Here is a 25084-nt window from a genome sequence, read left to right as displayed (position 1 = left end):
ATTATGTGGCAAAGGACTTAATTCTCAAAAAGAAGGGGATCCAATGGGGAAGGGAAAGGAGGTAATGTGGTTGGAACATCTAATTTGCTAGGAACCTCAGCAGATCCAGGGTGTACTGGTTTAGCCAACACCCTTTTAAGTCAGACACAAACAACTGCAGCCTGTATTTGTTCTCTCTGTTGGCACTGCTCACTAGCCCCTCCACCCATATCTGTGTTCTCAACGTTTGACTCTTGCCACAGTGATAACAAAGGGAAAGGACAGGAAAAAAATAAAATAGAACCGTAAGGTAACTGTAATATCAGTTTCTAGATAGATCTCAGCCTTCTTATCCCCTTCCCCTCAAACTTGTAACTAAGCATTAAAGGTTTCTTCTGTCCTCCCCCAGCAGTTCGTCAGAAATTGATATTTAATTCTACATTGCACTTGCTCCTTTCCTTTAAGGCATTATGTGCTTCTTTCTACTTCTACGTGGGGAGAGAACAGGATGTTTACTTAGGAGCCATCTCACTTACGGGTATCCCTCTTGCAGCTTTGTCTGTGCAGACTCAATGAGTTATTACTCAGCAATTGTAAACAGCAGCTGACCGGACTTGTCCATACAGTTACTCATAAACAAGTATGAGAAACGCCTCAATACCCTAAAACCTACTCAGATAGTGTTTATGTTATTCTGTCTACATACATGAGGGGGTAACTCATTCCTTCTATACCATATTGGCTTAAATAGAACAATTTTGGGGAAGTTATGTATTTTCAACATGCTCAGAAAGGCCGATGAGGAATTCTAAAAGCTGTTGCTTCCTTGGGGTGAAGACAGGAATCAGGAGGGCAAGTCAAGGTCCCAACTGGGGACCAGGAAGTAAGGGTGAGCCAGATTCCAGAAGCAGCTGGCATAGTGGTACACCCTACCTGCTGGGCGTGTTCCTAGGCTATTTCCGAAGTGTCTGGTGACACATCTGTAGCTTCACGTATTCAAGGCTGCTATTTAGAGCATTCTACCCTGCCAGTGACCCAGCCTGGTCCAGACGCAGCAACTCTCTTTAACCCTTAAGCCAACATTCGATTTATTAAGCCTCCCTGGGTTATGAAAAAGGGATGGGGCAAGAGAGAGGGGTTGAGTGTAGCTTCTGTATGACAGACTGTCAATATGCAAGAAGGGCAGATGTGGGCAAAGAATTGACCAGAAGGATCCCTATCACCACTACCCCAATTTTATGTTTGCTTTAAAAATGCTTCTTCGCTCACGACTGTACAACTTTTTGAAGACATAACACAAGTTACCATCCATACAGTATACCCACTTCATTACCAACCATTCCCTGAACATCTTGATCTCACCCCACCCATCATCCCTTTCAAAATTGAATTTCATAAAGGATCAAAGAGAAAACCACAAGGCCATAAAGATCTCTCAAGAGGCTCAGACTGCCTTCAGTGACACTGAATGCAGAAGTCAAAGGGGACGACAGCTGGACAAGATCAGTGCGAGAGGGGAAAAGTCAACCACACAACAAAGGAAACCATACTTTATTAAACAGGAAACAAAAACAATTTTGGGGGCAAAGAGATTTAAAAAAAAAAAAAAAGAGGAATGGCTGGAAGAGAGGGAAGGGCAAGTGGTCACAAGGAAGGGATGAGATGGGTGGTCTGTGGCATCTGTGTTTGCCTTAGAACCGTGCAGGCACATACACCAGCCCCTCTACCCTCCATGCACTCTTAGACCAAAAAGCTAATACAATTGTATCTTCAGAGATATATCCAGGCTTTTCTTCCTGCATTCTGTAGCTGGTTTCACCTTCAGCCCTGGACAGTCATGGAGGGTCTTTGCTGGAGAAAATTTAGGTCTTTCCAACCATAGGCCTGTTCCACAAAGCAGCGGTTTCAACTCCTGGAGAAGTTCCCTCCTATTGGCACTCACCAGAGAAGCCAGGGGCCCTTGGTCAAAGCCCCAGATCTCAAAGAAAAATGTCAAACCTTTAGAACTAGTTATTTTATTAAATGATATTAATACACATTTCAAAAGGATTTCATTGTTGTTGCCTCTAAAGCATGTACTTGTTTTGTTTTCCACACTGAACACGTGAGAATATCAATCCAACATATCTAATTTTAATCTTAACAGGCACCCCAGCCCATTCGAAAAAAGGGGGGAGGGGGAGGAGGGGAAGAAAAAGGGGGAAAAAGCAGTCATTTACAGCGGCTTCAAAACAATAACAGCTGAAGCTTAATTCTGCATGAACCAGTAACTTCAGGATTGATAGTGAATATTTTGCGATTAGAAGTTTAGCATATTCACATTATCTAGATAGGTTTGCTGTACCATATATATCACAAACATTGTACTCCTGGGATCGGAAAGGATAAAAGGCCTATTCTCTTATCATTTTACCCTCCCTGGAAACAAACCAAATTCTGTTTATTCTCAACTTTTGGGAGGGCAGAGGGGAGCAGGGAGACAGGTTTCATCTAAGCTGACTGAAGAGTAAACTCTTACAAAATACTCAAGGACTCAATTTCTGATACTGTATCACTGTGTTTTAAGTGGTACCAGTGTATTCATGACCCCCACCCACTGATTCTCTGTCTGTGATTTTACAGTGAGCACCAAGGACGTTAGTAACAACTTCACATATTCTGCTTGCATATGAATCATGTCCTTGCCAAGATACACTATGCTATGCTTTCTTTAAAAAAATCTTGTTTATTTTTTAAACTCAGGTTGAAATACAAAAGTCAGAGCATGGGCACGGAGTTTTAAATCACAGACAAAGAAAGAATAAAACCCCTTTGTTTCATGTTATGAATACCAGAATTGTCTTTTTTGTTTCACTATATCACATATATACATTGTTGTCTTCATTTACTGCTGTAGACAGATTTCCTTAAAGTTAACAACAGCTGACAAGTCACATACAAATCCTCACTTCCATCTTGAAACAAATGCACTGAGGATTCTGTGGCTTAAAAAAAAAAAAAAAACACTCCACAAAAAAACCAACCCTTAAAAGTCCATCTTTTAAACTGTACAACAAGGTCCTTCTTTCATGGATTAGCTATCATGCTTTTGAGGACAATAGCCCTGCCCCAACATTCAGGAAGCCACTGTCCTGACCACCCCGCATTTTCTGATAAAATCAAATGGTCAGAGAGCCTTTTCAAGTAAACACTACTTTTAGCTTAAACGAGAGCAGCAAAAAGAATTCACATTCTTTTATTCTAGAATAAAAAAACATCCCACTTTTCTGCAAAGGAAGAAAAATCCTATCCCAGTTTCGAGTCAGAGAGAACTCTCCCTTTCCCTCCCCCCACCCCCACCCTCACACTCTCTTATACTTTTCTCTAAACAAATGTCTTAGGACTCAATATAACTGTACTGTTTCTTTGCTTTGCTACACTATATACCCCACCCCACTTACAAGGTCGTGGTATCATGCATTTTTGCAGGGGGTGGGGGGGGGGAAGCTACAGGGCAGAGAGGCTTGAGAAGGTCAAAGAAAGAAAGAACAGTTGGCTTAAAACCAGAAACGCATTAGGAAGATGAATGACTTGCAGGATCCTAACCAAAGAAAACATGACGAGCCCAAATAAATAATATGGAATAAATTACACAAAAACTCCCAAACTATGATGCACACCTGGTTTAAGCTGCTCTTTATCTGAAACGCTCTTTATCTGAAAAGCAAGTTTCTTTTGAGACAAATAATCATCTTCTGTCACTACACTGCCCACTCTCTCCCATCTTTAATATTTCGCTGGAGGAATCCAGGGCAATCCCCATACTTCCTACAGTTACTCCTATACTAACTTGGAAGAAAATATGAAACTTGCTAGAATTTCCTTTTCTTTTACTCATCTGGCTGGAGATGACCAGTGTGTACCTTGGGGTAAGACACTAAATAAAAAAGAGTAGTAAAGCAACATTTGCCTTTCAGTGTCCCTAGATATAAACACTCAGAATGCAGTGATTGTCTTTTTCCCAGTACTAGTTGTAGAAATACAAATAAGAAGCCTTTCAGTTCAGGGACAAGAAAAGCATTCCTTTCTCGTGGAAAATGACTAAGGGCAGAAACATTATTTTCTATTGAGAGTGGGAGGTGAGGTTAAGGATTGAGCCTTGAAATGTGACAGGCTGCTATCTGTAGAGTGGGGTAAATTTGAATTTATCGGGTCCTCCTGTTTCTCTGTAAAGATACATATAATAATATCCACTTGTCACTAAGACAGATCTAAAGAGGTATAATATAAAGAAAGATGCTACTGAACTTCCTCCTTCAAAATACCAAGAAGAGGGGTGAATACAGGACTAGGTCAAGGGGAAAAGAAAGATAAAGACAAATATTTCCCTTTCCCTTGTAGTTAACTTTTGCTGAAAACTACCAATAAATGTCAGTTACGTTAGGGAGGCACCATGGTAAAAATGCGTACTTATTAAAAAATACAGGGATAATATTTGATAACATTTCAGTTACACCTTCATATCAATTGTCAACTGTAGTGACTTTCTCTCTGGCTAAAGCAGAAATGAAAACTGAGGGAGGAAAAAGTCAAGAAAGAAAAGCAGGAAGCAAGAACTTGGTGCAAGATGTGTGAAACTACCTCAGAAATGTTTCCTTGTTTATGACAGATGGGCAGGTCACAACACACCATTTAACAGTTCCTTTCTCTAGCGCTCTATATTGTAGCTACTCCTTATTTTAAACTTTAAATTATATCCAGCCCCCTTTCTTTCACTCCAAGTATAAAGAGGAAAATTTTTTACTAGGATAAAATGAGGTCCGTATCTCCTCAAAGTTACTGCCTGATAGTACTTTAGAAGAGGAAAAAAAAGAAGAAAAAAAAAAGAAGCTTTAGATTTTAGGAGAGAGGTAAAGAACTCAACTGCAACATGCCTTTAAAAACAAAACAAAGCAGAACAAAACAACTTGACAGGTCCCAGGTCTCCCACATTTCTCCCCTGCAACATCTCCTGGCTGTCAGCAGGCCACAGAGCATACAGGGAAGAGAGCCACACTGGTTACAGCAGTAACGGAGCTGCAGAGAGAAGGGGACAGGAATCCTTCCACTGACTACTTTTGACATGCCAAGCCCAAAATAACATCCCAACATTGCACATGTTATTATCTGTACTGATGGAAGTTTTATTTCAAATGTAATAATACTCTTCCATAGATGGGGTAAGATACGAGCTGTTTTCCTCCCCACCCCTCAAACCCCCAGCCAAATGAAGTGGCTTTGGTTGTGTTTCTTTGCCCCCCACCCCCTTAAAATACAAACAAGTTGGAGAAGGTGGGTGTAAGTGCAGTGAGAGGCAGGACTGGATGGAATAGTGAAATGTGGGCATATGCACATGGGACTTTTTAATTTGGAAGGGAGGTCCTCTGTCATAATAAAAAAAAGAAAAAATAAATCAAAGGAGGGAAAACAAACAAAAACAACAATAATAAACCAAACTCCTACTTCCAATTCTCTCTAGACTGTTCAAAATGCCTTTCCCTTAGTTTCCATCAGTACCTGGGAGGGAAGAATGGGCGTTTTGGTGCAAAGAACGGAGGGCCCCTAGCGAAAGGTGGCCTGGGTCTCTTTAAACTGTGAAAAGGGTCTCTGCTGAGAAAAGGTTCCCTAGGCCGGAAGTCTGGCCGGGGACTCCGCAAGATCATACCACTCCGGCTGATGGCGTCTCTGTGTGAGGGACCCAAGGGGGGGCCGCTGCTGTTGCTGCTGCCTCCCCCACCTCCTCCTCCATGGGCTGGGCCCAAGTGCTCCAGAGAAAGGGAGGGTAGGCTCAGGCTCTCGCGTACACGGCTAAGGCCAGGGCCGTTGAGGTCCCGTTGGGTGGGGCCCCCATGGTCCCTGGGTCCTGGGAGCACCCCAAAATGATCAGCCAGGGTCCCCTGAAGGAGGGAACTATGGTCCTTGGGAAATACTGCCACAGCCCCCGCCACTCCGTGCTCTGCCAGTGGTGGGGTCGGGAAGGGTACAACCCCAGAGTGGTCAACAGGAGGCGGAGGAGGAGGAGGAGTGGAGAAAGGGACGCCACTCCCGCCACTGCTGCTATGTTCCCCAGGGGGCGGAGGAGGGGGTGGGGTGGGGAAAGGAACTCCGCTGTGCTCTCCAGGAGGAGGTGGGGCAGCATGGGCCAGGGCTGCCTCCTTTGTGAAGGGGTTCGAAAGATCCACAGAGGGTAGATGAGTGGGTGCATCTCGAGAGAAGATACCACCATGATCCTTAGGAGGAGCAGGTGGGGCAGATGATGGCCCCACTGGCTCTCTCTGGAAGGGTGTCCCATGTTCCAATGGGGACGGGGGGAGATGATGCTCAAATGTTGAGTTGAAACTGTTGGAACGAAAGCTGCCGACACTTTCCTGAAATTGGGGTGCTCGTTCTTTGTATGGTGCTGTTTTAAAACCAGTGAGGCCTCCGCTGCCCCCACCCCCAAGGGATGCCAACTCAGAGGCACTTGAGGGGCCATTGTCAAAAGAGCTGCCTGAGGTGCTCAGATCAAACCAACCCACCCTTGAAGCCTCACGCCCATGTCCTCTATTTCCCTTCCCAGGAACTCGGATGGACTCTACAGTCTGTATTGGCTCCCCTGACATCCTCCTATTGGATGCATTATGATAACCCAAGGTCTCTATAGGGGCCCCCTTTTCTTCCGTACTATCAGGCAAGTCTAAGCAGGAGGAGGAGACTCGGGTCTCTATGCGGTAGTGCTCTTCTTGCTGCTGCTGATCACTGGCTGTCAAGCTGGGCTGGGAGAGGTTTGAGAGACTGACACCATCACTTGAAGTGCCCTTGCTGGGGGCCTGGCCAAAATGTTTATCATCTGAGGGCTTTCTTGAGGCATTTTTAAGCATATTCTTAAACTCAATCGTCGATGTGGTGGAAATGGTGGAGGCCAGGACTTTCTCCACGCCTGACGTGGGTGGGTGGCCCGTGGGAGCAGCAAGGGTATTCTGCGGAGAGAAAAGGGAACGATGTGGAACTGGGTGAGGAGAGTCTGGGTACTGCTTCTGTGGCAAACTGAGATGCCCAGTGGTAGACTGAGACAAGTTATTGTGGTTGGAGTCAGGGGTGAAAAATGAATCATTCTTACTCGGTGATGGTGACCGGTCAGGCCCAGGTTCATTCCCTCTTATGCTGAAGGCACCAAAAAGCCCAGGGGAAGACGAGAGACGGTCACAGTTCTCACTAGAGTCCAGGAGGGCCCTCACAGATGGAGGGAAGGCAGACTTTACCCCAAATTCTTGGCCCCTGTGGCTGTAACTGGACAAGATGGGCTGGTACTCGGTGGTATCAGAAAGCTTGCTTGATTTCAGGATAGATTTGGCTGGTTTCTTCTCTAGGTTCATCATGGCAGAGGGTGGAGGCCCTGAATACTCAAAATCTCGGTAATCTTCATCTTCCTGGAAAGAAGTATCTGGATAGAATTTCTCCTGTGAAGAGTCCATCAGGGAAGATGGTCTCTCCATTCCATCAGAAGGCTGCTTATAGGGTGATTCACTGCCCAGGCCAAAGGGTCGATATGTAGATACAGAATTGGAGAGCTCTCGAGGGTAGCTTTCCTCTCTCCCAGGGGGTGGTGATCTTGTACTGCTGGGTGTTGAGGAACCAGGGCTAATGATCTTAGAAAGCAGGGACATGGTATCTACACTGCTGGATGTGGGCTTGTCCATCATCTCATCCTGGGTGGGTGTCCCACTCCGTTCATCCCGCACAGGGGTTCCATCAATGTTGTCGATTGATGTGCTAGTAGGGCCACGCTGGAAGTCTGAGGGATGGCTTTCTGCTGGGGCACTGGACCCCAAACTGCTCAGGATTGGGATGTTTAAGTTTAAGCCACTGAAACCAGGATTACCTTTTAAGAAGTTGTGGATCTTCATTTCCAGGCTTGGGGAGGTGGACTCTGACTCCAGCTTTGGCTTGGAGATCTCTGAAGATTGGCACATGGCAACTTCAGTAGGTGGGGCAGCAGGGCTAGTATTGTGGGTACCTGTAAACCCCAGAGTGTTGGATGGTAGCTTGAAAGTAGAGCTGGGGAGCCCTGGGCTTTGCCCAATTGAGGCCTTGCTGGCTGAAGTTGAAGAGACTTCAGAAGTTGATGAATTAGGGGAATAGCTGAAGCTTTTCGGAATAAAGGATTGGGTATTGGAGGGCAGATTTCTTCCTTTTATGCTAGAGACTGTGGTGTTGGCAGGGGAAGCCGAAGTGCTCTGGGATGCAGCTTCGCTGGATGGAACTGGGTTCCCAGTAACACTCTGAAGTAAAGATGACAGGCCTGTAGAAACAAAGATTAGAGGAGTTAAAAAGAACTCCCTACCTTCCAATGAAAACAATGTAGGCTAATTGGATATTCTTATTCATTCCAGTGGGAACCAGATAGACATTAAAATATGAGATCAAAGGGAATCCAGACCAAACAAGTAATGGCTAAATGTCATAGAAAACATTGGACCTATTTATCAATATAAGAAGAGCAAATTACTGAAATGTTTCTAGTAGTCATGAAACAAGTCCAACATGGCAAAATAAAAGGCAACAGGATGGGGGAGATTTTAGTGTCAGAATCATTCACAGTTTAAACAAGACAAAGCAGGAAAAGAAAGTTGCAAAATTACTTTTAAAGTAACACTTTAAGCCAGTATTTCTTAATGTTTGGTCTGTGGAACTGTTTCTCTAAATGCGAATAGATATTCTGCCCTATCCTTCCTTTCCAACCTCCACAACTGTCTCTAACAAGTTAACCTACACTGTTATTCTCAGGAGAGAGATAGCAATATGCAAATTGCAGGAATTTATTTGAACTGGGATGCTTTTTTCAAGGAGGATCTCTTGCCACACTGGTGTTATCTTTGGGGAAACAGCGCTTTGGTTGTAAAAATTTTAGTTGTAAAATGTAGCAATAATAAATATACAAACATACACCACAAAGCTTATACAGCTAGACCATTGGGGCACTGATTCTTTCACAAGAAAACATACAATCCCCTTCTTATAGCTTGGAAAATTCAAGGATTATTCAGGCTGACACTGATGAGATTCACCCCCACTCACTGACAGACAAAACTTTCTCAGAAGCACTGAGAAAGAATTCTTTGGGGCAAAGAAGACTAAAGTTCACCAAAGCGAACTGCTCTTGCAGAAAAATGCTTGGAAAAATACTTGATAAAGAGATAACAGAAGGTCCTTTATATTCAATCACATTTTGGAAAATCTCCTCAATTTCTGATCACAAATGAAAAGTTTATGTATACTTCACCTGAATTTACAGCTTTCAGTCATACATTAAAACTGTTCCTTCATAACGATATGTGAAAGAAAATAATATTTCATATGATACTTCAATTAATGTTTCTTCAAAATATCAATTTTTATCCTTATTTGCTAAGAGATTTAAGGTCTTAAGAATTTTAAGGTTGCTCCATCCTTGTGACATTTTCAAATCCCATCAACTTCTAAATAATGATGCATGGCTTTTATTACTATCCAGTGTTTGATAATATCCAAATAATTGAAATATTATTTCAGTTATTATCCTCCTGAAAAAAAAATCCATGTTTCATTTCCAAAAAGGTCCCTGGCTATATAATTTTCCCCTTCCTAACAGTTTGATTTAATTCTTAGTAGTAACTGCTCTTACCAAAACCAGAAGTCTTCAAGCACTAGAAAGTGAGATATGATAATATCATGATTTTAAAAAGATATTTCAGTATTATCTTTCAGCTGTTGTGAAATAAAATTCTTCAGAAGACCATCTTCTTAACAAAGATACTACTCAGATTTCTGGTAATAGGTGAAATAATCTCTTACCGCTAAATATTAATTTTCTTCAATCTTAAACCATAGTCTACGGCCTCTGCCTACTGAAGTCATTCTTTTGTGCTGAAATCAGTCAATAAGGGCTGTGGGTGATTCAGAGCAAAGTTCTAAGAGATTTCCTTTATGGTCTTTGAAGAAATGTATCTATTTAAGTTGCCGGACACAGTTCTTTTAAAAGGCTAGGAGAGGGGCTTCCCTGGTGGCGCAGTGGTTGAGAGTCCGCCTGCCGATGCAGGGGACACGGGTTCGTGCCCCGGCCCGTGAGCCATGGCCGCTGAGCCTGTGCGTCCGGAGCCTGTGCTCCGCAACGGGAGAGGTCATAACAGTGAGAGGCCCGTGTACCGCAAAAATAAATAAATAAATAAAATAAAATAAAATAAAAATAAAAGGCTAGGAGAATTCCACTTTCCATAAGGAACTGAAAGGTGATAAACTGCCCTGTTATTCCACAAAGCTTGTTTCCTGAGATTCCCACTTTTCATTTTGTCATAACACACCTAGTTCTGTTCAAATTTTGCCTGATGAGAAGGTCCACATGATATTATTGTTACAATCTGCTGAAAAAAAAGGCTTCTTCTTTAAGATCTAAGTATTATATCTGTATAAGAAGTTAAAATACGAGTTCAAAATTTTTACTGTAACTACAGGATGGTGATAGAAGAAGGAGTGGAAAGTAGAAATCATATAAACATGCCAATCTCTCAAACTAATTATCCCTGAAATCAGTAGTATGAGATGCACTGTAGCATCATCATTAATTCCTTTGCGGGTTCCAATATGTAGAGCTGTGGATTACTATTTCACAGTATTTAGTTATGTGTAACAAAATTCTCTTACATGGTAAGACAAAGCTCACTATAATACAGTGCCTGGCGGATACACTTACAGAACAGTTTAGGAAATAAGAAAATTAACAGATACCTGTACTGCTGCTCTCTATTCATATAAAGCAGGATCTCAGCACCACTGACATTTGGGCGGGATACTTCCTTGTTGTTGGGACTGTCCTATGCATTGTAGGGTTAAGCAGCATCCCTGGCTTCCACCCACTAGAGGTATAGCACCCCGACCCCGACCCCAGCTGTGACAAACAAAAACGTCTTCAGACATTGCCAAATGTCCCCTGGAGGCTCCTGGTTGAGAACTACTGATAAAGAGTAAGTCACTATATTGAAGCTGTAATTCACTGCATAATTATACTGAGGTTGGTATCTGGAGGGTCTGAGAACAAAGAGCAAGGTAAGCTTTATGAAAAAATGTTAGAAGCAGATGGTTTTAGCACAAAACAAGATAATTAGCAAAGGTGAAGAGACAGGTTCAAATAAGGTAGCGATAATAGCTAGGCAGAAAATAAAAAAAGGTATGATATCTATAGAGGCCTCTATAAAACATTAGGACATAAAAAAAGAGATAATCATGTCTCATAAGAGTTCTGACAGATTGATCTTTCTTACTGTCTTTAGCTTCAGTTAACATTAAAATGTGTAGAACTCAACATGTACTAACTTATACTAAGAGGTTGGGATACATGGTTTAAGTAAAAGAATACTGGACTCCAGTCAAGAAATCTGGCTTTTAGTCTCAGCTCTTCACTGAACAGACAGATGTGTGATCTTAAGCAGGTCACATCACCTCACTGAGTGTTAATTTCCTCACCTGAGGAGAGTATCGGACTAGAGGACATTTAAAGTCTCTTTCAGCTTTGACATTTCAGAATTCTATAAATGTCAGTTTGTACATGATAAAGAGAATAATGAATTATTCTGAATTATACATTTCATAGCTTTGGATTCCTCAGAAATGGAATCCAGGATTAAGCCAGAGACAAACATTCACGATTCAAGTCCCTCTAGCGCATGTCAGTTTACCTTGCAGTGCAGGGGCTGACTGTGTCTGGGTTTTGGAAAGAGCAGACAGAATGCTCTCTGGGGTGATCTCCACCTTCGAGAGGATATTTGCTAGAGGGTTATGAGATGTTGTCGTGGCAGGTGCAGGTGTTTTCAGACCACTGGTGAGGTTGCTGGGACTTGCAGGAGTTCCTGGAGAAGGTCTTGATGCAGGACTGACCCCTGGTGGCAGAAAGATTAACTCAAGAAAATGAAATTCAAAATGACCTATAAATTCATGATACTTTCCAGTCACTTAATTGAGTATGGTATGTTCAATAGGAATTCTTCTGGGAATGATCCACAAATTGTCCATCTTGTACAAAGAGAAAATCTGAAAATTAGATTAAGACTTGCTCCTATCTACTTGGAACACTGTTAAATTAGATAAGTATTAAGTTTTTTTTTTTCATATGTATTTACTACTTTTCAGAGTCCCAATAGAGACCAGAGAACCTATTTCTTTTTTCTCTACCAAATGGAACCTACACCTCAGACTCCTCTAAGTGCTCAACAGATATTGCTGGCTAATTATGATCAGACTGGGCCACTGCATAATTCTATGTGATAAGTAAGTTATTTCCTTTTGAAATGGACTTTAAAATGAGGGTTATATAAGCAATCTTTACATGTTTACATTTTAAAATACTGGGTTGATTCTTAACATAGGAAAAATGGTATATAAAGAAGAAATGATTTTTGATTTTTTTAACAATCAAAAATATAGACAGGTATTTCACACAAAAAAATGATAAGCATATGAAAGAAATTTTAACCACATCTTTAATCAAAGGAATGCAAACGAACAATTTTTTTAAGACTGAATTTGACAAAGTATAAAACAAAACAGGTTGGAGAGGTTGAGGAACAATGGGAACTTTCATATACTTGGTACATAAAATAGTACGTTTTTTGGAGATCATTTTAGTTATAACATGAAAAGACTTAAATGCTGAATGCTGAAAGACTTACATGCTGAATTTTTTGGAGTCTTTATCTTTTAGAAATACTTAGTTATTTATGAAGAAATGAAATAATTGGGATTTTCTTCAAAATAATCAGGATTGGATAGGGCATAGCAGAAACAAGATTGGCCATGTGTTTACAGTGTTGAAGATGAGTGATAAGCATGTAGAGGAGCTCTACTTTATTTATCTTCATTAAATCTTCCATTAAAAAAAGTCCCATATACTTATCAACCCTTTTAAGAAGGGTTGTGCATAAAATTTTAGCATCAAGGTTGTTCATTACAGTATTCTTTATAACAGCGAAAAACTGGAAACACACTAGATGTTCTGATAATAAAGGCTTACATAAATTATTGAATGCTATTAAATGATATAGCTGAATGTTTAATGACTTACAAAAACATCCATGATATGTAGTTAAATTTTAAGTAGTTGCTTTCAAAAGAGTACAGTTGTCCCTCGGTACCCATGGGGGGTTGGTTTCAGGACTCCTGAATATAACAAAATCTGTGGATGCTCAAGTCCCTTATAAAATGGTATAGTACTTGCATATAACCTATGCACATCCTTCCATATACTTTATTTATTTTTGTTTGTTTGTTTGCCATGCCACATGGCTTGCTGGATCTTTGTTCCCTGATCAGGGATTAAACCTGGGCCATGGCAGTCAAAGCACCGAGACCTAACCACTGGAACGCCAGGGAAGTCCCCGTCCTTCCATATACTTTAAATCATCTCTAGATTACTCATAATACATAATACAATATAAATAGTTGTAAATACAATGTAAATGCTATATAGATAGTTGCTGGGGCATGACAAGTTCAAGTTTTGCTTTTTGGAACTTTCTGAAAAAAGTTTTCCCCCAAATATTTTCAATCCATGGTTGGTTGAATCCTTGGATGTGGAACCTGCAGATGCAGAACCGGTGAATATGGAGGACCGACTGTATACGCAATATGCTTCAATTACTGAAAGAAAAATTATTACTAACATTTTATTTCCCAAAACACACACACACACACACACACACACACACACACACATACACGCACACTTGTAAGGTTAAACACAAGTGGTTTCCTTTGGGATGGCAGAATTATGGATATTTTATTCTTTTAACTTATCTTCTAATTTTTCTATGATGACCACGTAGCGGTATGTATGTATGTATGTATTTATTTATTAATTATGGCTGCACTGGGTCTTAGCTGCGGCATGCATGTGGGATCTAGCTCCCCGACCAGGGATGGAACACAGGCCCCCTGCACTGGGAGCGTGGAGTCTTACCCACTGGACCGCCAGGGAAATCCCTATTTTTATTTTTTAATTAAAAAGTTACTTTTAATTAAAAAAAAAAAACAAAACCCAGACTGATGGTTCAATTAGAAAGGTGGAAATAAGCCTTTTATCTTCTTTACTAGGGCTACTTACCAGTATTTTTCATGACTGATGTCAGGCTGCTAAGGATGGAACTGATCTTTGCCAGATCCACATTAGCCAGGTTTGGCAAAGCCAGTGCTGGAGTAGGGGAGAGAAGAGAAGTATTCACAGGCTTTGGAAGAGGTGGGGTTGCTGTCATGGTCACAGGCACTGGAGTGCATGAAGAGGCCTTTGAGATACTTTCTGTTGGCTTTGTAGGTACAGCAGTGGATACAGCTGACTTCTCCACAGGTTTTTCCTTCCTGTCTTCTACTGTTTAAAAACAGAAAAGAGATAGTATTGCATCTTACTACTTTCCAGACTCTCCTTCCAACATGTCCCAATATTTCCTAAAAAGTACTATGCTTTACAGAAAAATCATTCATGATTTTTTTAAAAAGTCATGCTCTTTATCATTTATGAACCTTCCCACCTTTAATAGCTGCTTAAAATGAATTCCCCAAATGCATCTTTTATCTTACATTTAATGATTTCTTTACATCTTCTTAGTATCTGTATATTAAATTTGTACATTTCTGGAAGCATGTTATTATTTGGTACACATTTGTGTTCTGTCTTTCAGTAATATTTATGTCATAAATTGTCCTGTCTTTTCTTTGCCATTATTAACCTGAGAGCTTTCTAAGAAACAGAAACTCTGTACATATGTTAATGTATTATCCTTTGGCCTCCTGAAATTGGTCTACTGGGGGTGCAATCAGGCACTAATGCAATGTTTTAACTCTTGATGCCTCTGCAATACTTTCCTCTTAATACTTTAAAGGCAATGCACTATGTGGATAGTTCATTAAATTCAACCTAAGTCAAACTGCCTAATAAGAATAATTATAAAAGCTGGGGATGTCAGAGAAACAGTTCACCAATCCAGGTTAATTCTGAAAGTGTGGTTAACAAAATGTGGCTTTGGAATCTTGAAGATCAAGAGTGACAGAGAATAAGGAATTCCAGCATAAGTGGCCCTCCCTTTAGAGCAGTGCTGTTCAAAAGAAATGTAATTCAAGCCACATATGTAAGTTTAAATTTTCTAGTAACCATATCAAAAAAAGAAAAACAGGTAAAATTTTAATTATATATTTTACTTATCTCAATATAGCCCAAATATTTTCATTTTAATAAGTTATAAATATAAACAATTATTGAGATATTTTCACTCTTTTTCAAAGCACCAAGTTCCTAGAATCCAGTGTGTATTTTGTTTTGTTTTTGTTTTTGCTACACCACGTCGCTTGCAGGATCTTGGGTCCCTGGCAGCGGAAGCACGGACTCCTAACCACTGGACCACCAGGGAATTCCCTGAACAGCACAGATCTTAAGCAATGATTCTCAACGTACGTGGCATACCAAATCCTGAACCACTGCTCTACAGACAATACTACTACCTTGGTGTTCTAATTTTATGAGGATTAAACCATCTTTTAATACCTGCCTGTGATAGATTTATTGGTGGGGAAGGCAAAACAGATAAGGAGCAAGTTGTCTACTAATCATATAGGACATACCAATGATTTTTGACCCATCATCTTCCACATCTGAGAGTTCCATGTCTTCCACATCACGATTATCTGTTGCAGGCTCAGGTGTGGCAGATTTCTCACTCTCCATGGTTGGTGACTGGGATTCCTCACCTCCCATTCCTTGAAAAGGAGACTCAGAGCCAGTTGGGGAGGGAGCATCCATGCTTGGGGAAGGGACTGGTGATTCCTCAGGATCAGGAAGGGTTGACTTCAATTGATCCAGCTTTTTCTTTAAATTGTTCACTCGATTAGCGAAGGTTTTATATGCCTAAAAGAAAAAGAAGAGTTTACTCCTCTGAGAAGTAACCAAGAAGCTACCATTTTGACTTGATCAGATTTCTTCATTATTATTAACTATATCACTGGTATAAAACAAGAAAATATCATCTGTCAAGCATGGAGTAGTTTCCAATCTCTGCTTTTTATATCCCCTAAGTCAATATTACCATCCACAGCTGCCCAAGTTAGAGACTTAGAAGTTATCTGCAATTCATCCTCCCTTGCTCCACTGTATCTCTCCAAGCAACCAATATTTATCAAGAGCCTAAATGTGCTGGCCACTCTTCTAGGTACTGGAGATACAGCAATGACTAAGAAGACAAAAATCAAATCAATAAATAAAGCATAGCCTGAGAGGTTAAATACTATTGATTTTTTTTTAAAAAGAAACTGTTTATTTAAAAAGTTTTAGGTGTACAAAATTACTGTGAAGATAAAATAGAGTTCCCATATAACCCACATCCAATTTTCCCTATTATTAACACCTAACATTAGCATGATACATTTGTCACAATTAATAAACCAATTTTGATAATTATTATTAACTAAAGCCCATACTTTATGTGTATTTCCTCAGTTTTTATCTGATGTTCTTTTTCCATTCCAGGATCCCATAATTTAGTAGTCACATCCCCTAGGCTTCTCTTGTTTGTGACGGTTTGTTAGACTTTCCTTGTTTTTGATGAACTTGACAGTTTTGAAGAGTACTGGTCAGGTATTTTGTAGACTGTCTCTTCACTGAGGTTTGTCTAATGTTTTTCTCATGATTAGACTGGGGTTATAGGTTTTGGGGAGGAAGACCACAGAGGTAAAGTGTGATTGTCATCACATCATATCAAGGGTACATACAATCAATACAATGTACCACTGTTGTTGTTAACCTTGATCATCTGGCTTAAATCCTATTCATCTGATTATCTTAATTGCCAGTGTCTTGAAGCTGTGTGTCTTTTTCTTTTTTTTGTTAAGGGTCTTGGAACATTAGATTGTGGCATCATTTTGGTTGGCTGCACAAGAAGCATTATTTTAAAAATGGAGTGGAACGGAAAATAATATGCTAGAATTGAGATTTTGTTTCATAATTGAGTAGTTTGTAGCACAGCAAATGCTCCCATCAAGAACAACTAGAAAAGCCAGATATATACACATACATATCTATACACACTCACACGCACGCACGCACGTGCACACACACATATTTGAATGTACTGTAGAGTGCTAAGGCAACAAAAACCCAAGTGGCAAATTCTATAGCAGGGGGAAACCATGAGGAGAGTCAAGCTGACATTCTGCAGCTGCTTTTTCTCTCAGGGTCCTGCTGATTTTGGGGAGTTAGGCAAGAATTTGAGAATTCAGGCAAAAGGAAAAGGCAGAGGGTTACTACTAAATAATATAAAGAAAAAAGGAGAACTTTTAAAAGTCTTGCTGACCTGTAGAGATAAATTAGAGAAAATTAGAAAGGACAAAATTTTGATGAAAGAGGAAGGACAGAACTGGCTCAACAATATGCTATTGCTTTTCCTTCAAGATGTTTGCTGATAGATAACCAACAAGGACCTACTGTATAGCACAGGGAACTTTACTCAATATTCTGTAATAACCTACAGGGGAAAATAATCTGAAAAAGAACAAACATATGTATAACTGAATCACTATGCTGTACACCTGAAATTAACAGAACACTGTAAATCAACTATACTCCAATTAAAAAAAGATATTTGCTGAATTATGAAGCTTGCTTAAGAGGGAATTAAAGAAGTCAAGCAGAAAAATTCTGAAAAGCAAAGCGGAGTTAAACATAGACTCATGGTGCAGAAGAGACAAGGATTAGCATTCAAATCACACAACGATGGAGGGGCCCTAGTGATGTCGTAGGCTCTCAGTGGGAAAAAATCTGTGACTTAGAAGCTGGATGAACCACAGAAAATCAAAAGTTTGCCCAAACTGCAATTCAGCCTGAAGTCAGTTCAGTTTCAGATTTGATTAATATGATTAGCTCTTGGACTTCCCTGGTGGCACAGTGGTTAAGAATCCGCCTGCCAATGCAAGGGACACGGGTTCGATCCCTGGTCTGGGAAGATCCCACATGCCATGGAGCAACGAAGTCCATGTGCCACAACTACTGAGCCTGCGTGCCACAACTACTGAAGCCTGTGTGCCTAGAGCCTGTGCTCTGCAACAAGAGAAGCCACTGCAATGAGAAGCCCGTGCACCGCAGTGAAGAGTAGCCCCCGCCTACTGCAACTAGAGAAAGCTGTGCACAGCAATGAAGACCCAACGCAGCCAAAATAAATACATAAAAAATAAATAAATTTTAAAACATATATATGATAAGCTCTCACAATATCTGCCTAGCAAAGGAAAGGGTGAATCCTTTCTGCAGGAAGAGAAATCACTGAGACTCCAGAAGTATTTTCATATACAATGTTCAGTATTCAATAAAAAATTAGCAAGCATGCCAAGAGATGAAAGAAAAGACAGACACTATGAACAGACTCAAAACAAGTATAGCCAACATTGGAATTACCTAGCAAAACCCAAATAGCTATGATTTATACGTTCAAGAAAATATAGAAAATCCCATCTTGAACAATTCAGTCCAAAATTCGTTAGCAAGAGTTGAAGGGAAGCCTTGGTCGCCTAGGTTAGGTAACGGAGCCAAAATAGGGTGAGGAAAATGACTGTATGGGAGGAAGGCATTGCATGGGATGTTGAAGCCTAAGTTAGATAAAAAGAAAGCCAACAGAGATGGCTGGGAGGGATGGAAGTGCTGGAAAACTGGCTATACACATGGGCAATGATCAAATAAGTGATTATGTTGAAGATAAGGGGAGCAAGATTTTACATTTTTAGAAAAAGCAATTATAAATGTGGAAACGGAGAAAACTCGAATGAACCTTGTAGTGTTAGACTGGGACTGGAGATAATAGTGTGAACTCATGGTTTCTGACATATATAGACAGATACAGAAATATATATAGATGTAAATGTGTGTATACAGGTTAAATACACACACACACACACACACACACACACACATATTTCCTACCTCTGTACACTGATATGGTCTGGAAGCAGTGATATCCCAATAGTAATAAGTACACCTAGTACTCAGATCTTGGTTTCAAAATATGGTTTTTCACTAAAAGGAACCAAGGCTCTTTGGAGAAATGACTGATTCCCGGGCTGGACAGAAAAGTGCAAGATGAACCTGGAAACGCTCAAAAAATGATGGGGATATGTCAAAAGAACACAGAAAGCGGCTTGAAAGGAGCTCCCACTGGGACAATTTGAGCATCAAAATAATTATTTTGCAATGAATCAGTAGTTAGTAATGAATTAGAACACTGACTAAATACGACTGAGTCCATAGTGATATAAATAAATGAATAAACTGAAACTTTGAAGAGGAACAAAATATTTGCATAGTTTCAAAACACCTCCCCACAAGACACTTATTAATTAGTGTATGGTTTCCTAGTGTTGTGGTACTTTATTACTGAGTGGCTTAAAACAACAGAAATTTATTGTCTCATAATTCTGGAGGCTAAAAGTCCAAAATCAAAGTGTGAGCAGGGCTATGATCCCTCTACAACTGAGCAGAATCCTTCCCTGCCTTTTCCTAGCTTCTGGTGGTGGCCATCAACCCTTGGAATTCCTTGGCTTGCAGATGCATCACTACAATATCTGTCTTGGTTGTCACATGATATTATTCCTGTGTGCATCTGTATCCAAATTTCCGTCTTCTTACAAGGACACCAGTTATATTGGATTAAGGCTCATCCTAATGACCTCATCTTAATTTAAGTACATCTGTAAAGACCCTATTTCCAAGTAAGGTCATTTTCACGTGTACCAGAGAGTTAGGGCTTCAACATTATCTTCTGGGGTACACAATTCAACCCACAGCAATGACCAAGTGAAAACTTTTCAGTGGACAAGCTGGGAAGATGCCACACTAGTAAGATACGAAAGGGAATGTTACAGGTAGTAAGACAAATCAAACTTGTGTGCTAACTGAAAGGATGAAATGAGAAGAACACAATCACTTCTGTGATATTCCTACTAAAGATATATAACCTCAATCTGATCAAAAAGAAACATCATATAAATCCAAATTGGGGGACACTGGACAAACTATTTGACTTGTAATCTCCAAACATATTTAGGTCACGAAAATTAAAGAAAAGACTGAGGAACTGTTCCAGATCAATGGAAAATGGAAATGCAATAAATGAAACCTCTGATTCTGGACAGGAGCTTTTGTTATAAAAAGTGGTCAATTTGAATAGGGGCTGAGGATTAGATAATAATGCATGAAATGTATCAATTAATTTCATGATTAAACAGCTACACCTTATGGTTATGAAGGAGAAAATAATTGTCTTGGAGGAAAATACTCATGAAAATATTTGTGGGTAATGGGGTGTCAGCAACTTTTTTTTCTTTTTTTGGGGGGTGTGTGTTTATTTTTATTTATGTATATATTTACTTATCTTCATTCTTTTTTTAATTAATTTTTATTGGAGTATAGCTGCTTTACAATGTTGTGTTTGTTTTTGCTGTACAGCAAAGTGAATCAGTTATACTTATTTTCAAATGACTCCCCCCCACAAAAAGGTCTTCATAATATACTTAAGTTATTTCTTTAAGTTTGAGAGTGTTACAAAATAAAACAAAGAAGACTGAAAAAAAATGAGAGAGGAAAAAATGAAAATAGACTGACAGAATTTTACCAGAAAAATTGAATTATTTCTGAAGAAAAATCAAATGGCAATTCTAGAACTGAAAAATAAGCCAACTAAATTAACTGATGGGTTAAACAATAGATAAGATTCAGCAGAAGAGAAAATTAATGAATCAGAAGACTGGTTAATAGAAAATATCTAGAAGGGAAGCACCGAGGAGAAAAGGATAGAAAATACAGAAACTAACATAAAAAGACATTTGGAACACTGATGAGATCTAGTATACAAATTAATAGAGCTCCAGGAGGAGAAGAGATATAATGGAATAGAAACAATACTTGGCAAGAAAACATCCCAAAATTTATAAGAAACATTAAGCTACTCATTATGGGTTGAATTGTGCCCCTCAAATCATACACTGACAGTCCTAACTGTATACCTCAGAATGTGACCTTATTTGGAGACAGAGTTTTTACAGAGGTAATCAAGTTAAAACAAGGTCATTAGGATGGGCCCTAATCCAATATGACTGGTATCCTTAACAAAAAAGTGAAAATTTGGAAACAGAGGGAAGGCAATGTGAAGAGACATAGGGAAGAAACAGCCACCTACAAGTTAAACAGGAGAAGCCAGGAACAGAATCTTCCCTCACAGCCCTCAGAAAGAATCAACCCTGCTAATAACACCTTGATTTTGGACTTACAGCCTTACAGTATGAGACAATAAATTAATGTAGTTTCAGCTACCCACTCTCAGGTACTTTGTTATAGCAGCCCTAGTAAATTAATACACCACGGACTCAAAAAGTTCTGCACACCCTAAACCAGATGAATACGAAGAACACTACACCTAGGCACATCACTGTATAACTACTGAAACCAAAGATAAAAATATTAATAGCAAATCAAATGCAGTAAAATAAAAAGGCTAATAACACTAAATAAATACTGACTACATAAAACAACTATAGAATATGTATGTGTATAATTAAAATATATAACAATAAAAACATATAAACATATAAATCTGAATGGTGGAAATAGTTCCTTTGATGCTATCTCCAAGGAAGCTATGAAGTTAAAGACCTAAGCAGTGATTTCAGCAGCTGCCCAGTGCCAGGCAAAGAGTTTAGAGTTTATGCACTGTCAATTTAGAGAGGCTTAGTAAACACCTTCACTTCCTATTAAAACCCCACAAAGGCCATTGATTAGGAGTAAGGATCATGTCCCAGGACTAAGGGTTATGTCCAAACAAACCTAAAACCAAGCCTTCACATCACAGTGATCCACTGATAATTTAACTGATTGCCAGAAAAAAACCTCAACACTTTTTAAAGGTAAAATGATACAATTCACAGTTTCCACAAGTATCACCCAGAAGGTCTCCTATAAAATAAATTCTTAGACAAGCAAACAGATAGCATATATAGGTATGATTAAAGTACACACACACACACGCGCACACACACACACACACACGCGCACACACACACACACACACACACACACACATCACAGAAAAAACAGTCAATAGGAGTACACCTAGAAATGACCCAGATACTGGAATTAACATATAAGGCCTTTAAGACAGTGATTACAAATACTACGTTAAAGAATTTTTAGGAAAAGATGAAGAACGGATGAATAGATGGGAAATCTCAACAAAGAAAAGGAGCTCTAAGAAAGAACGAAATGAAAATTCTAGAACTGAAAAATACAGCAGACTGGGCTTAGTAGAACAAAGAATATTTGAAGACAAGTAAATATAAAGTAGCCAAAAATAAGTCCAGAGAGAAAAAAGAATGAACAGAACAGACAGAAATCTAAGAACACATGGGACGTATAACTGGAGTCCCAGAAGGAAAAGAGAGTGAATGAAAAAGAAGGAATATTTTAAAAGATAATTGTCGAATAGGTTCTAAAACTGATGAACAATATCAAACCACAGATCCAAAAAGGTCAGTGAACCCTTTTTATCCCTTTGTAGCAGGATAAGCACAAAGAAGAAATCTAGGCACAGCTGACTTCTCAAGGGATGACAGGTAAGGAAACATTTTCAGGTAACGAAAGAAAAAAACTGCCAACTTATATAATTCTTTATCCAGTGAAAACACTTCTCAAAAATGAAGGTAAAATAAAGACATTTTAAGATAAACAAAAACTGAGAAATTCATCACCAACAGTCCTGCACTATAAGAAATGTTAAAGACTTTAGGCTGAAGGAAAATGATCCCAGAGGGAAACATGGATCTGCAAAAAGGAATGAAAAGCACTAGAAATAGTAAATATAAATTAATTTCTTTAAAAGTCTACTCACTGTTTAAGAAAAATAATAAAAATTACACTACATAAAATATACATAAGTAAAATAGTTAACAATAGCAGAAAGACCTGGGGGAAGGGAATCCTACTACTGTTAAGGTTCTTACATTATACATGAAGTAACAGAATATTAATTTAAGGTTTTATTATAACAATATTAAGATAGTAATATTAAATTAAGATAATTTAATTTAAGGCAATAAGTTAAGAGTGTCAGATTTGATTAAAAAACAATAAGCATAAAACAAAACCAAGATCCAACTATATGCTGTTTGTAAAAGACACATTTAAGTATAAAAACCTGTGAGATGTGGGACTTCCCTGGTGGTCCAGTGGCTTAGACTCCGAGCTCCCAATGCAGGGGGCCCGGGTTCAATCCCTGATCAGGGAACTAGATCCCACATGCCTCAACTAAGAGTTTGCATGCCGCAACTAAAGCTCGTGCATGCCGCAACTAAAAGATCCCGCATACCACAACGAAGATCCTGCATGCCACAACTAAGACCTGGCACGGCCAAAACCAAACAAACAAAAAACTTGTGAGATGCAGCTTAGAGGGAAGTTTTACTGTGTTAAATATACATAGTTTTAAAAAGCTGAAAATCAATTATCTAAATATTCATCTTAAAAAATCAGAAAAAGTATAGGAAATGAAATAATATAGAAGAAAGAATATCTCCCAGTGTACTGCATATAACAAGAGTAAGTTTTATTTTGTGAAACTTTTGCTGTATATGTGCACGTGTGTATGGTTCTTAGTTTCCATGTAAAATCTTTCTTTCATATGGACTGTGGTCAAAATCTTTTTGAGAATATTGCTTTAAGGTTTAACTGTTTCCACAAAAGTCAACCTGGATTATTTCAATAACCTACTAACTTGTCTCCCTACCTTTAATAGTCTCCTATTCTCCATTCTGCTATCTTGATTCCAAAATGCAGACTTGATCACATCATCGGCAAAATTAAAATCCTACAACTGCCTTCCACTGCTTTCAGGGTAAAATTCAAAGACCTTAGAATAAATATAGGCCTTTCAGGACCATGTTCTTGACTCCCTCTCCAGTTTTATTTATCACTTCCTCATAAATGCCTAGCTATAAGAAACTACTTTCAGGTCCACCAATTTTGCCATGCTCTCTTTCATTCCCATGCTTTGAAAATGCTCTTCAGAGAATATGGTCTTTCATTTAGCTAATTACTGCAACTTTAGAGTTTAGCTCCTTTGGGAAAAAATTTCTCCATATCCTCCATTCCCACTCCCAAATTAGCTAAAGTACCTATTCAATCTGTTCTCTTAGCATCCTATAGTCACCTTCATTATAGCATTTATTACACAGAATTGCAATTATGTGTGCTCAATGAATACTTGCTGAACAAACTTCTCCCAGCCATTTGCTAAGGATCCTCCAAAGCAGACCAAATGATTTTATATAATTTCATAAATAAGTAACGATGGTTCACTTCTCAAAAATTATAAAATGGTCTTTTGAGTAAAAATGGTAAACTAATCACTCCTGTTCAGTGTCTCTCCCTCCTGGGACTCCTATAAAATGAACAGTAAAGGAACACAAAGGTATAAACCAGTAACAAGGAAAAGGTTTTGTAAGAGTAAGAAGTAATGAGGCAGGGTAGAGAAAAATGAGGTTAGGAGTATGCAGAAAGGGAGTTATACCTGGGAAAGGAGCTGACCTGTCTTGCAGAATCCCTGAGAAGTTTTGTTCAAGGAAATGATGAGTATAAAAAAGTGGAGTGAGTAGTGGAGTTGAAATCAGAAATTAAAAGTGTGAATACCTTGGGGACTTCCCTGGTGGTGCAGTGGTTAAGAATCCATCTGCCAATGCAGGGGACACAGGTTTGAGCCCTGGTCCCGGAAGATCCCACATGCCGCAGAGCAACTAAGCCTGTGCGCCACAACTACTGAAGCCCGTGCACCCAGAGCCCATGCTGCACGAGAAGCCACCGCAGTGAGAAGCCCACACGCTGCAACGAAGAGTAGCCTCCGCTTGCCTCAACTAGAGAAAGCCCATGCGCAGCAATGAAGACCCAATACAGCCAAAAATAAATAAATAAATTTATTAAAAAGAAAAAAAGTACTATATACTGGGAATTCCCTACAGGTCCAGTGGTTAGGACTCCCTGCTTTCACTGACGAGGGCGCAGGTTCAA

General features: G+C 39.4%; 1 protein-coding gene across 4 annotated transcripts in view; it reads right to left on the bottom strand.

Annotated features, from left to right (window-relative positions):
* RPRD2 (regulation of nuclear pre-mRNA domain containing 2) overlaps positions 1-25084 on the bottom strand; it is a 90156-nt gene that overhangs the window by 3312 nt on the left and 61760 nt on the right. For 2 of the 4 annotated variants that reach the window (XM_060029282.2, XM_060029288.2), the window contains 5 exons: positions 15616-15898; positions 14108-14368; positions 11688-11888; positions 7097-8278; positions 6730-6956 (listed from right to left, as the gene is read on the bottom strand). In XM_060029282.2, the coding sequence (XP_059885265.1) occupies positions 6868-6956; positions 7097-8278; positions 11688-11888; positions 14108-14368; positions 15616-15898 (2016 nt within the window). In that variant the 3' untranslated portion in view covers positions 6730-6867. Of the gene's footprint in view, positions 1-1284; positions 8279-11687; positions 11889-14107; positions 14369-15615; positions 15899-25084 lie in introns of those variants that run through there. The other 2 variants (XM_060029252.1, XM_060029263.1) reach the window with 2 other exon arrangements.

This window comes from Delphinus delphis, chromosome 1 (assembly GCF_949987515.2).
Source record: "Delphinus delphis chromosome 1, mDelDel1.2, whole genome shotgun sequence".
NCBI lineage: Eukaryota > Metazoa > Chordata > Mammalia > Artiodactyla > Delphinidae > Delphinus > Delphinus delphis.
The sequence above is the reverse complement of the archived record's forward strand: the minus strand, read 5'-3'. Positions and strand labels throughout refer to the sequence as shown.